Consider the following 12,098-nt stretch of genomic DNA (forward strand, 5'->3'; position numbering starts at 1 on the left):
CTTTCCAGTGGCAATGAGGGGAGATGAGGCACGAGGGGGTCGGTTGGCTCTGTGGGGCTTGTTGAGGCCACGAGGCTGGGAGTATGGGGCCTGCTCCTGACACTCCTGGCCATGGAGGTGCTCCTGCCAGGCTGGGCCAGCCTCCAGACAGTTCTCTCTGTTGTGTTCTCCTTTCTTATAGACCTCGGGAATGTCCCATAGCATTTTATAAGAGAATTAGATCTACAAATTTGTGAGCAAATTTTTCCATTTAGAGGCAATTTGTTTTTATTTTTATGTGAGTGCATTTGCACACAATGATAGTGCGTGCTTTTCTTTTAGGTGTGAGCCCAAAATACAGTGACCATGTATGCACAGTGTCACTTGGGCAAATGTCTCTGTTTTGGGTGTATCTAAAGATGCAATGAGGAGTTGTCTTTCTTCAGCTAAGTGGTTTCATAACCTGTCAGCATTGCTGTCTCCCAAAGAATGCATCTTTGGGTGGTATCACCCAAAGTCTGGCTACATCTGCCTAAATGATTAGGTTACCAGATCCACGCCTTAATGTGACTTTGAAGTCACTTACTGTTTACGTGGTTGCTGCCAGATTGCTGAATGAATGAGTACCAAGAATCAGAAATGATGAGCTGATGAATATTACATTTATCTATGGAACATGTTAATGTATAATACAGTGTGACTGTTTTTCTCCTCCTAGCTGGGTAGCCTGTATTCTTTTAGGTTACTTTAGGGCAGTAATATGCTATTATTAGAATCAAATCTATCTATCTATCTATCTATCTATTTATTTATTTATTTAAATTAATCTTTATTTATTTTTGAGAGAGAGAGAGAGACAGAGTGTGACCAGGGGAGGAACAGAGAGAGAGGAAGACACAGAATCCGAAGCAGGTTCCAGGCTCTGAGCTGTCAGCACAGAGCCCGATGCGGGGCTCGAACCCACGAACTGCGAGATCATGACCTGAGCCAAAGTCAGACGCTCAACTGACTGAGCCACCCAGGTGCCCCTAGAATCAAATTTAAATAACCCCTATATTTTCAGAAACACACTCTTACCCTTCAGAATTAGATCCTGGGGATAGGATGTGGTATTTTTTATGTAAATGTTCATTCACATTTGAAACTTGGATGGTGTGGGGCTTTTCCCCCAGATACGCAGCGGCCGCGCACATGCTAAGTGACATTTCTACTGCAATGGCCAATGGGAACTGGAAAGAAGCTAAAGAGCTCTCTCAATGTGCAAAAAGTGATTGGAACAAACTGAAAAACCACCCTTCCCTGAGGTGAGATCTTTTCTAGGTGCCTGTCAAAGTTTACTTAGGATCAAGTTGTTTCAACCACTTGAGGTAATTCTCTTCAGGAAGAACTTACTCCTTTTGTTCTGTGGTCAAAGCAGCTGTGCAGTTGAATTCCCCACTTGCTTTGCATACCCACAGTGTTGTGTGAAATAGAAGGAAATGTCTGAAAGTCTGAAGTGAATTTTAGATAACTCAGATCGCTTGCACCAGGCATTGGAGTGAACAAATGGCTTTCCATTTGCCATCTTTTTTTTAAATTGAGATATAATTGACATATAACATAGTATTTGTTTCAGGTGTACAGTATGATGATTTGATATTTATATAAATATTGCAAAATGATCATCACAGTAAGTCTAGTTAACATCCATCACCATAGTTACAAAAGTTTTTTCTACTCTCTTAACAACTTTGAATTATGTAGTACAGTCTCATTAACTATAGTCCCTATACTGTACATTACATCCCAATGGCTTACTTTATAACTGAAAGTTCGTACCTTTTAATTACCTTCACCCTTTTTGTGCACTCTCCCACCCCCTTAACTTAACCATCTTCTGTCATGTTGGCTTCTCTGAGTATTGGTCAGCTGAACTGAGATGTGGGGGAAACCCAGCAGCAGGACAGACATGGAGTGAGCCATGCTAGATGTGTTCTTCCAATAGAAATTCAAGTAGATGTTAATCTGAAAAGGAAAACTGAATTGCATATTTTCTTCAAAAGTTCAAGTATACAGCACATGATTATTTTTTTCCCTTGATAACTGTTAAGCATACTCTGTATTTGTTAAGAAATTTTATTCCTTTGGGGCACCTGGGTGGCTAAGTCACTTAACCAACTTCAGCTCAGGTCAGGTTCGTGAGTTCGGGCCCCTCATTAGGCTTTCTGCTGTCAGCACACAGAGCCTGCTTCAGATCCTCTGTCCCCCTCTGGCTGCCCCTCCCCCACACGCATTCTCTCTCTCTCTCTCTCTCTCTCTTTCTCTCTCAAACATTTTTTTTAAAAAGGAGATTTTATTCCTTTATTTTTACATAGGGGTGAGACAAATTTATATTATTAAATACCTCTTTCAAAAAAACATTTAGGACATAAACTGTGGGGAATAAGCTTAGGAATTCCCTGAGCCTGCACTGATGAGTTAACAAGGCATAAAGAATTACAAAGCCATAGGATGCTCACACCCAAGTCTGGGTAAACAAGATTAGGTAAGTGGTATAGAGGGGGCGGGGCAAAGGCCCCAGTATAGAACAAAGATCTATGAGATAAACAAGATTAGGTATTCAGGGCTGAAATGCCCCCCAGTTTAGTACTATAGCAGAAAGCTGCTGTCACAGGAAGGAAGGACCAAATTAGGTTAACAGGTAAATAGGGCTATAAAGTTGCCCGGAGAGGTGCTAACAAAAGACTCAGAGGTTACATGCTCTGTCTTTCTTGTCCCCTAGACCAGTTTAGGTAAACAGAGGTGGTGCCTCACATCTGCTGTAAACAACCTTCCACTGGGCACCAGGATTTTGTTTTATATTAACCCAAACGCCTAACCCCGTATATCTTGAAAACCCCCTTTCCCTCACGTCCATGAGTTAATGTTCACAGTTTCATTGTCCCTTTGTGCACATCCATCACCATGTTTGTAAGCCTTCTGATCCTAATAAAAACGGAGCAAGGACCCTAATGGCTTCCCATTAGCTATCTCTCACATTTTAATCCTGTGTCCCGCTTTCTTGCTCGACAAGAGAGAACTCTAGACCCAGAGTCTACGACAATAAACTTCATACAGAAATACTAATGACTTAAAAACCATTGCCAGGAAAATGGCCCTTAAAGCTAAAAAAAAAGAACTGAATATTTTGCCCATATTTCGTTTGGAAGTATTCTGTACTTCAGACACAAGGTTGAGCCATTCACTTAATGGCCTTTCTAGTTTCTAGAAATGAGGTAACCAATGTAGAGTTGTTACTCCTGTGATGTGCATATACATTGGAAGATTTTCTTAGGACAGGTTAGGTAAATTTGGTAACATTTCTCACACCAAACAGCAAGACAAACCATGAAAACAAATTAGTAGATTATTTTCTTCATTAAAAAAAGAAAAATCATAGCCAAGGTGTTAGATTACTGTAGAGCAGAGGTTGGTGGATGACTCTTGTGAAGGGTCGGCTGGTCGGTGTTTAGGGCTCTGCAGGCCGGGCGGCGGCTGCTACTGCTGCTGACCTCTGCTGCTGCAGCACTGAAGTGGCCACGGGCGGGCTGTGAATGAATGAGCAGGGCGGTGTGCCAACACTATTTAGGGACTGAGATTTGAGTTTCATATAATTTTCACATGCCACAGACTATTATTGTCCTTTTGATTTATTTTACTCACTTAAAAATGCGAAAACCATTCTAAGTTTGCAGGACATACAAAATCAGCTAGCGGGCGCAGGATTTGGCCTTAGTTTGCTGACCTCCAGCTTAGGATATTTCCGCTTGTTCTTATTTTACTCCACTGAGTGACCAAGGAGATGGTGGCTGGCTATAAGAATGTAGGTTTGTGGTGTAGAACTTTGTGTACAGCTGCCAGTATTTAGAATCTATCTTTGTCACTTCTCATGTCTATCTTGCAACAAATAAATCAGATGGCTGAACTGTTGGTGTCCATCTTCATTTTAGATACCATGAGAATTTACCACTCTTTCTGCGCTGCTTTACTGTCGGGTGGATTTACACAAGGATTCTGTCCTGTACTGTTGAAATATTGCAGCGACTTCACTTGTATGAGGTTAGAGCACAAGCCCCGACCCCTGGCTTTTACTGCTGTGCCAGCGATGAGTTGTGCGGGGGAGCCTGCTTAGTCCGCACACAGTAATGTCATGAAAGCAGACATGATGTGGCCAGCCTGCTGTCTTCAGGGTTAATAGGAAGAGGGCCGAGGAGGACCAATCGCTTCATCTGCTTGTGACTGGCTGCGTGTGCACCAGGACGGCCTGGGGATCATGGACGGAGCTGTGCAGGAAGCCTCAGCCTGAGTCTCTGTCACAATTCCATGTGTGACTTGTGAGGTCTCCAGAAATCTCTGAGGTGGAAACCTCCTATCTGCTTGCCCTGATGACCAGCACGGACCACCGGGAAATGATTTAAAATCACAAATCAGAAAATCAGTCATATCCTTCCCTGTACGAAACTGAATGAAATGGCTAGAGTTAACTATTGTTATGTTAACATTTCTGTATGGAAAATGCTATTTTACAAAGAGGATACACAGAACCCAGGCCTCTTGTCACGGGTTCACGAAACCCAAGAGGATCATGGGATTGGCTGTGGGAAGTTTGTGAACCCCACAAGTGAGTTATATGGGGGTTTGTGCGTACTTTTCAGAAGGGAATCATTAGATGTTTCCAAGAGATCCATGAACCACAAAAACTGAACAGTGTGTATAGATCTAGACCAGAAAGTTTCCCTATTGAGGTGGGGTGGGGTGTTTGGGGTGTTTGGATGAAGACTCTGCTCATTCCTGTCCTGCCCCCCATTCATTCCTCACACCCTTGGCCCTGTGACCTACTGTATTCCCAGAAGCATGCGGCCTTATAGCCCCTGACCAGTGCTTGGCCGCTGGAACTTGACTGTGCAGCCCTGCGCCAGTTGACTTTGTTTGTAGAGAATATCAAGCAGTGTTGACAGAACTCCGTTTGCTCACTCACCAGTTGGCAGGAGACCTGGGTGAAAAGTGGGGATGCCTCAGGGGCTCGGGCCTGCTCCAGAGGGGACATCTCAGTCTTCTCATTCCGGGGTCCTCGGCCTTTTAGAGTGGAACACGTGTGTTATAAAAATATACTTTGCCAATCTTCTTGGCCACTAACTGTAGTTACTTTCTCGGGTATGTATGAGCCTAATGAACTTCCTTTGTTGTTGTTGCAACAGGAAGCAGTCAAGGAACTTGAAAACCTTTTGTCACAGAAAGTGTATTGTCCTGACAGCAGAGGCCGGTGGTGGGATAGATTGGCTCTCAACTTACACCAGCACTTGAAACGCCTTGAACCGGTATTCAGTAACTAGATACACCCTGAGCCTTTTTAAACTTTTGCATAAATTAAAATACATAGCAAACTGTTAATACCTTAGAATTCTAAGTGTAATTAGAATATGTATTTTTTTTTAACATTTCTTCTTTTGTCTGTGTTTTTCCAACCCCCTCCCCCCAAAACTAACAGGGATGCTAACAGAAGTGTTACAATGAAGACAGGACACTTTCTTGTTGTCTTCACTGATTTGGAACGTGGGTTGGTAGTGGGGCTGTGTGTTGGGATTTAGGAATTCGAGATCTAGGAATTAAGGGAGCAGGAGACTTAGAGGTCCCCGTCCTCATTTTGGAAATGGTGATGTCACTCATTTGTTGCATGGGGCCTCCAGGTAGAAAATCTGACGGAAGAGGTTTCTTTCCATAGGGAAATGTATTGTCTGACTAATGCAGCAGGCCACCTTCTCTTCTGGGTGCTGGTATTCTTTGTGGCAGGGACCTTGGGAGTCCAGGATCCCGGTTACTGCCAGGGCTGAGCAGGGTGGAGCTTCCACAGGCAGCTTCTGCTGAGCCCAGTGGCGACAGTGGCTCTTTGTGTGGCCGCCTGAGGTTCCTGCCTGGCAGCCCTGCATTTGTGTTGAATGGAGGGGACTGTGCCTTGGGAAGCTTTTGTTTTTTTCCAGCAGCAACTTTAAGTGAATCAGGGTGATGTGGGGGTGGAAAAGTTGACCAAGGGTGTGGAAGTAGGACATACTATTTTTACTGCCTTAAACTGAAAAAGTGCCTTGTTACCTAAAGTGCTTCAAGCCCGTGAAGCCTGTTTTCTTCTTCGGAGGCGGGTGTGCTTCCTTACCTCTCGCTGTTTGCTCAGGCTGAAATAGCAAGAGACTGTATTCGTTAGCCCACAGCCAAAGGCAGAGAAAGGCTGTTTCTGTTGCCTCTTTCTTACGCTGAAAGGGCTTGGATCTCCCCCCTGTTCACAGCTCCACCAAGAGGAGCCTTCACTTAGGTGCACAGAGGGAGACGAGTTGAGCTTATTTTTGAGACCTCTAGAAAATCCTAGTTCCTTTTAGCCCTTTCTCAGAGATCGTACTGGCCACACTCACAGTCTTCATCATTTTGTTACCATCCTGCTCATTTCTTTACCTCAGTCTCCAGCGAAGGAATTCATCAGCAGAGGTCTTATTCTTGCAAAGTGCTCAGCAGCTGGGCCAGGCCGAGGGGGGTAGCTGGCCATCCCCTCCCTGTGGTGGAGCTGAATCAGTGTCTCCTTCACTCTTATTGATTCCTTTGACTGCTCAACTCCTGATGGCCTGATCTTTCCCTAATGTTCAGAGTGGCTGTTTTTGTTGTTGTAGTATTTTTTTTTACTTTTTATTTTTTTTAAGCAATAAGACATTTATTCTTTTCTATTTAATTTTTTTAATGTTTAATTATTTTTGAGAGAGAGAAAAAGAGAGCATGAGCAGGGGAGGGGTGGAGAGAGAGGAAGACACAGAATCTGAAGCAGGATCCAGGCTCCGAGCTGTCAGCACAGAGCCCGACATGGAGCTCGAACTCATGGGCCACAAGATCATGACCTGAGTCAAAGTCAGACGGATGCTCAACCGACTGAGCCATCCAGGCACCCCTGTTTTTACTTTTTATTCTTATTGTATTAAATAATATAACACATAAAACTTGCCATTTTAATAATTTTTGGGGTACATTAGTGGCATTAATTGGGGTACATTCAGCTGCATTAATTATAATCATAGTGTTTGTGCAAACATCACCACTCTTTCCAAAACTTGTCATCACTCCAAATAGAAACTGTGTGGCCATTGAGTAGTGGCTCCTTGTTCCCTCTTCCCCCACAGCCCCCACTGATCTCCAGTCTTCTGTTTCTATGAATTTGCCTCTTCTAGATATTTCATGGAAGTGAAATAGTACAATATTTGATCTTTCGTGGCTCAGCTTATTTCACTGAGCAGCCTGTCCTCCAGGTTCATCCATGTTGTAGCAGGTGTCAGAATTTCCTTCCTTTTTAAGGCTGAATAATACTGCATTGTACATGGAGACCACATTGTGTTCATTTATTCTTCTGTTGATGGACGTTGGGGTTGTTTCCACCTTTTGGTTGTTAAGAATAACACTGCTGTGATTACGGGTGTATAAATATCTGTTCAAAACTCTGCTTTCAGTTCTTTTGGGTAAAACCCAGCAGTGGAATTGCTGGGTCATGTGGTAATTCTGTGTTTAGCTTTTTGAGGAACTGCTTACCAATTTTCAGTATTGAGTCATTTTTACGTTCCTGCCAGCAATGCATGCGGGTTCTAGTTTCTCCCACATCCTTGAAAACACTTACTATTTTCCTTTTTTATGATTTAGTCATCCTGTTAGGTGTGAAGTGGTATCCTGTTGTGGTTTTCAGTATTTTTGTTTATTTGTGCAACTCTGAATAACCTTAGGAAATGCATTTAAGTCCTCCAAACCCAAGATTCTTCTCCCTGTAAATGAGGGGTCTAGACCAGCTCTGTGGTTCCTGAGTGCACATGAAACTTAACTGGCAGCTCTGAAGTGGTCAGATGCCTGTCCCCCACTCCCACTCCTGCTCAGAGATGCCCATTTATGCAGATCAGAGGTAGAGAACACATGTATGTTTTCAGAGCTCCCCTGGTGGTGCTCTGAGAACCACTGAGTCAAGTCTTTCTGTCAGTCTTCTCCAGCCCGTTACCCATGGGCATCTCTAACTTTCTCAGTCTCCCTGAGGGTGTGGTAGCTGAGATTTGCCCTGTCTGCAGATATAACTGGGAAATAGTGTCAGACATTTATAGTCAGGGATTATGATTCATCTGTGCATTAAAAGCAGAATGAGATCTAAGGAAATAATAACCTTTTTCTCTGGAACTATTGCTTTGGCCACTTGCTAATTAGCAAAATTGAATAATTAATTAACAGTGGGGTTTCCTGTCACGTTGAATTAGCAGATGCTGCCATGAGGTCTTTCAGGATCCTAATGTGGGACCGTGTTCTTTGTTAGGCTATTAAGTGCATCGCAGAAGGGCTGGCAGATCCAGAAGTAAGAACAGGACATCGTCTTTCACTGTATCAGAGAGCCGTGCGCCTGAGAGAGTCTCCAAGCTGTCAGAAGTACAGGCACCTCTTCCATCGGCTACCAGAAATAACTGTGGAAGATGTTAAGCATGTAAGTAAATATCCTTTGGGTGCTTTGGACTTAAAAGCATGTACTGGGTTTTTTCCTGAATGGAAACAGCCTAAGGACTATTTCAATGTGCATTTTCTTTTAGACTTAGAAAATTCTAATGCTCGTTTTAGACAGTGACTCCTTGTTTTCATACCCGTGCCTCCTACATTGGAAGGCTCAGCCCAGCCTGGTGGGTTGGTTTGCTCATGCCCGGGGTTGAGTGACTTTCTGTAAAACCCCTGAGTCAGAAGCTCACAGCCTTTTCCAGTGTCTCCTGCTTGGTCAGGGTGCCTGGAGAGTAGCTTTGGGGTCCATGACTTCCCCGAGGCTGGGGCGGTGACCTGTCTACACCCTCACAGGCACCAGAGTGTGGGTCACATGGCCTCACACTCTGCTGAGAATCTGTGGCTTGAGGGGAGTATAGGAAGGTGCGTCCTTAGGACACGGAAGTCAGGTTTGTGGGGACTGGAGCTCAAGTGAGGCTAATGGGTGTTCTCCTGCTGCTGTCTCAGGTGACCATCACGGGCCGGCTGTGCCCGCAGCGTGGGATGGGCAAGTCTGTGTTCGTGATGGAGGCTGGGGGGCCCACCGCCCCTGCCACGGTCCTGTGCTCTGTGGAGGAAGTGGCATTGGCCTATTATAGACGCAGCGGCTTCGACCAGGGTAATGCACGGCCCTTCTCCCGGCCTGCCCTGTTGCTGGGTGATGGTTTGTCAGCAGTGGGTGGCTACCGTCTCTCTGTCCTGTCCCCGGTGGAAGATGCTGCTGACCAGGGAGGATGTGGAAAAGAATTCTATAGTTGTTAAAGGCCATCTTCCACATAACCAGCATCCACCACCCAAGGCCTGTGAGGAATAGCGCTTTCTGGTAGGACGTTAGAAGCAAGTGGGGCCCATTTTGCTCTCAGAGAGCTTGTGTTGGGCAGCAGAGGATAAGAAAGGGCAGAGGACTACCAGGAGTGCTGCGTGGTAACAGAGCCCTTTAGAGGATGTAGGAGCTGTGGAGCTGGGCCAGGAAAGAGCAAGCTTCTGGAAAGAGTGAGCAGGCCTCATCGTCAGCTAATGACTTTAAGGGGATTGAAGGACCAAGTCCTGGAATGACATAGCACCCGCGAAACCAGAGAAGTTGCTGAAAGAGCAGTGCTTTGAATTTCTTGTAGAATGAGCTCTCTTGATCACATGAGGGAGGAGAATAAAAGTCTGTAAGTCAGAGTACAATACACACACACAGGCTCCTGAGGTGAACCTCCGTAGAAGGGCACCTGTACCTGCTGACAGCTCATTACTGTGCTATGTGTGACCAAATGGGGCTCAAGAGGAAATGCACAGTGAAAGTGGGAAGTCCCTGTTTGGGAGTTGGGACTGGTCTGAGCAAGAAAATACAGAGTAAAACACAGAGGTGAGCCTCCAGTATCTTGGTGGCACAGTTTGTCACGGGGCCTTTGTGCCCAGTCAGGAGCCATCTTTGACTGGAGGTGTTAGCATGCTTCTTGGGTACTTCCTACGCATAGAACGGTGGAGAGTGAGCCCCCTCCCTCTCTGGGAGGGTCCGTTAGCCTTTGGGGTGCCCCCCCCGGTCTGTGTCCAACATGCCATGGGGCGACCCTGCACTTGTTAGTGGGAGCTGCTCTGGGTGTCTCTGGTCACCCTGTGGTGAGCCTTGTTACATAGCAGCCAAGTGTTTTGTTTTGTTTTTAACTAATTTACTTATCTCTTGTGTTTTCTGGAATTGCTTGTGTTTGTGTATTTATCCACATCAGCCCCTCTTCCCTCTTATTCTCTTTTTTGATTCTGGTCTCAGAGAATTAGTGCTTTATCTGAGGCCTGGTGTAAGAGGAGACACTGAGAATTTGCCTTCTGATTGGTACAGTGCGCTTGTCACTCTGTCCTTAGTGAAAGGTAGTAGTGACTAGAATACGTCAAGTCAAACTGTGAGACAAGATTGCAGAGAAAGCACCCATCTGCCCCACCAGAGACAAGGGGGAGGCAGCGCAGCTCTCCCGGAGAGGCCCACTCCCGTCTTGTGTTCTTTTTTAAACTTTTTATTATGGAAGATGTTGAACATGCCTTTGTACAAAAGTGGAGTGGTGCAGTGAGCCCCAGGTACTGCCAGCTTCTTCCAGTCTTTGGTCCATGCCCCCGCCCTCGGATGGTGGAGGCTGACCCCAGACACTCCCAGGGTACCCACCAAGCCCTTCCTCTGTCCAGACAGGACTTCTCTGTGCCCATGCATGAGGCTTAAAAATACTCTGATACCTTCAAATACGTGAAAATCGGGACATTATTTCTCTTGAGTATTATGTAAGCGTTTACATAATGAGGATGAGGATTCATGGATTAATGAGGATCATGAAGTGACACTGAGTGTTGGAAGTTAAGAATATCTGTGTGGCATCTTTATTGCTTACAGGGAAGAGAGACGCTATAGAGAAGAAGTGTGAACCCCAGTGAAGACAGAGATAAACAGACCTGAAAGGTTAGAAATGAAAGAATAGAATGAGCAGCCGTCCCCAGATGAACTGTAGGAGATGCATGAACTGGGCAGTTGGGGGAGGAGGGCATGGATATCAGGGCCTGTGGTGGGTGGGCTGTGAGCCAGACCCAGTGAAATGCTTTCCGTTTAGCCACGAGCCTGAAAAACAGACGGATGATTCCAATTCCAGAATATAAAATATTTTCTTCATTTATTAAAATTGATGCAGTGAAAGTGAACAAACCCTTGCTGTCAGTCTGTTCAAGAGAAGATGAGAGAGTAAGGGCAATGTCAGGCTCTCTTCAGGGAAATTTATTTCTGACTTAACTCAGAAGGAGCTCACCAAAAATGATTTCACTTATAATACAAATGCATGGCGTAGATGGCTTAGGAGTTCAGGGATCCTGACCTCCAGCATTCCTGCCTGGCCGGCGGATAGTGCATACTCCCAGACAGAAAGCAGGCTGGAAATCAAGTTTCACACAGTTTCACTCTCGGCCGGGCAGGAGCCCAGGATCCCAGCGTGCAACTTGCTGAAGAAAAGGGCTCAGCTCCAGCCCGGAGGCCTGAGACACTTCATGTTGTTCCTGTGGCTGTCCTTTCGCGTCTCCGAGACAGGCTGCATGGCCGAGGGGCTAGAACTGAGAGAGGGACAGAAGGCACAGCGCAGCCTCAGCAAGGCGGGACAGAGGGGGCCCGGCCATGCCACTTCCGGCAGAAGTTCTGGTCTCTGCACTTCCACACAGGACACACGTGCAGGCACGGCCTGGTCTCTGCTCTCTGTGTCTTGTGCTGCACCGTGACCTGGCACATGACAGAGCAGGGCCTGCCAGCCAGAAGTGCCCTTCTGCCTGCATATTGGGACAGGGTCGGTTGTGGGGGGGGGGGGGGGCGGGCAGCACCCCTTTTGGTCAAGGCTGTAATGTGGGGGGAGAGAGGGGCCCGCCCAGCCACTGTCCCTGGTCAGGTGTGGCAAACTGCAGAGGACTCGCCCTGGGAGACAGGTCTGCGTGCTGTGCCAAGGCTGAGCCCCTGGTCCCCCTGACTTTGCTATGACATGTACATGGCCTAGGCACGTGGTAGATCGTCTGAGGTCGTCACCCAATCAGTACAGTTTGTATGTGGTGTGAGGAAGGGGTCTGAGCTA

At 46.1% G+C, this 12,098-nt stretch overlaps 1 protein-coding gene across 6 annotated transcripts in view; it reads left to right on the forward strand.

Moving 5' to 3' along the window:
* The window catches only part of FAN1 (FANCD2 and FANCI associated nuclease 1), a 34,568-nt gene that overhangs the window by 17,029 nt on the left and 5,441 nt on the right, over positions 1–12,098 (forward strand). For 5 of the 6 annotated variants that reach the window (XM_060617865.3, XM_060617866.3, XM_060617868.3 and 2 more), the window contains exons 6-10: positions 1,152–1,283; positions 3,948–4,056; positions 5,196–5,315; positions 8,315–8,479; positions 8,992–9,142. In XM_060617865.3, the coding sequence (XP_060473848.2) occupies positions 1,152–1,283; positions 3,948–4,056; positions 5,196–5,315; positions 8,315–8,479; positions 8,992–9,142 (677 nt within the window). Of the gene's footprint in view, positions 1–1,151; positions 1,284–3,947; positions 4,057–5,195; positions 5,316–8,314; positions 8,480–8,991; positions 9,143–9,732; positions 11,841–12,098 lie in introns of those variants that run through there. The other variant, XM_060617867.3, reaches the window with a different exon arrangement.

The sequence above is a fragment of the Panthera onca genome, chromosome B3, assembly GCF_046562875.1.
Source record: "Panthera onca isolate mPanOnc1 chromosome B3, mPanOnc1 haplotype 2, whole genome shotgun sequence".
Taxonomy (NCBI): Eukaryota; Metazoa; Chordata; class Mammalia; order Carnivora; family Felidae; genus Panthera; species Panthera onca.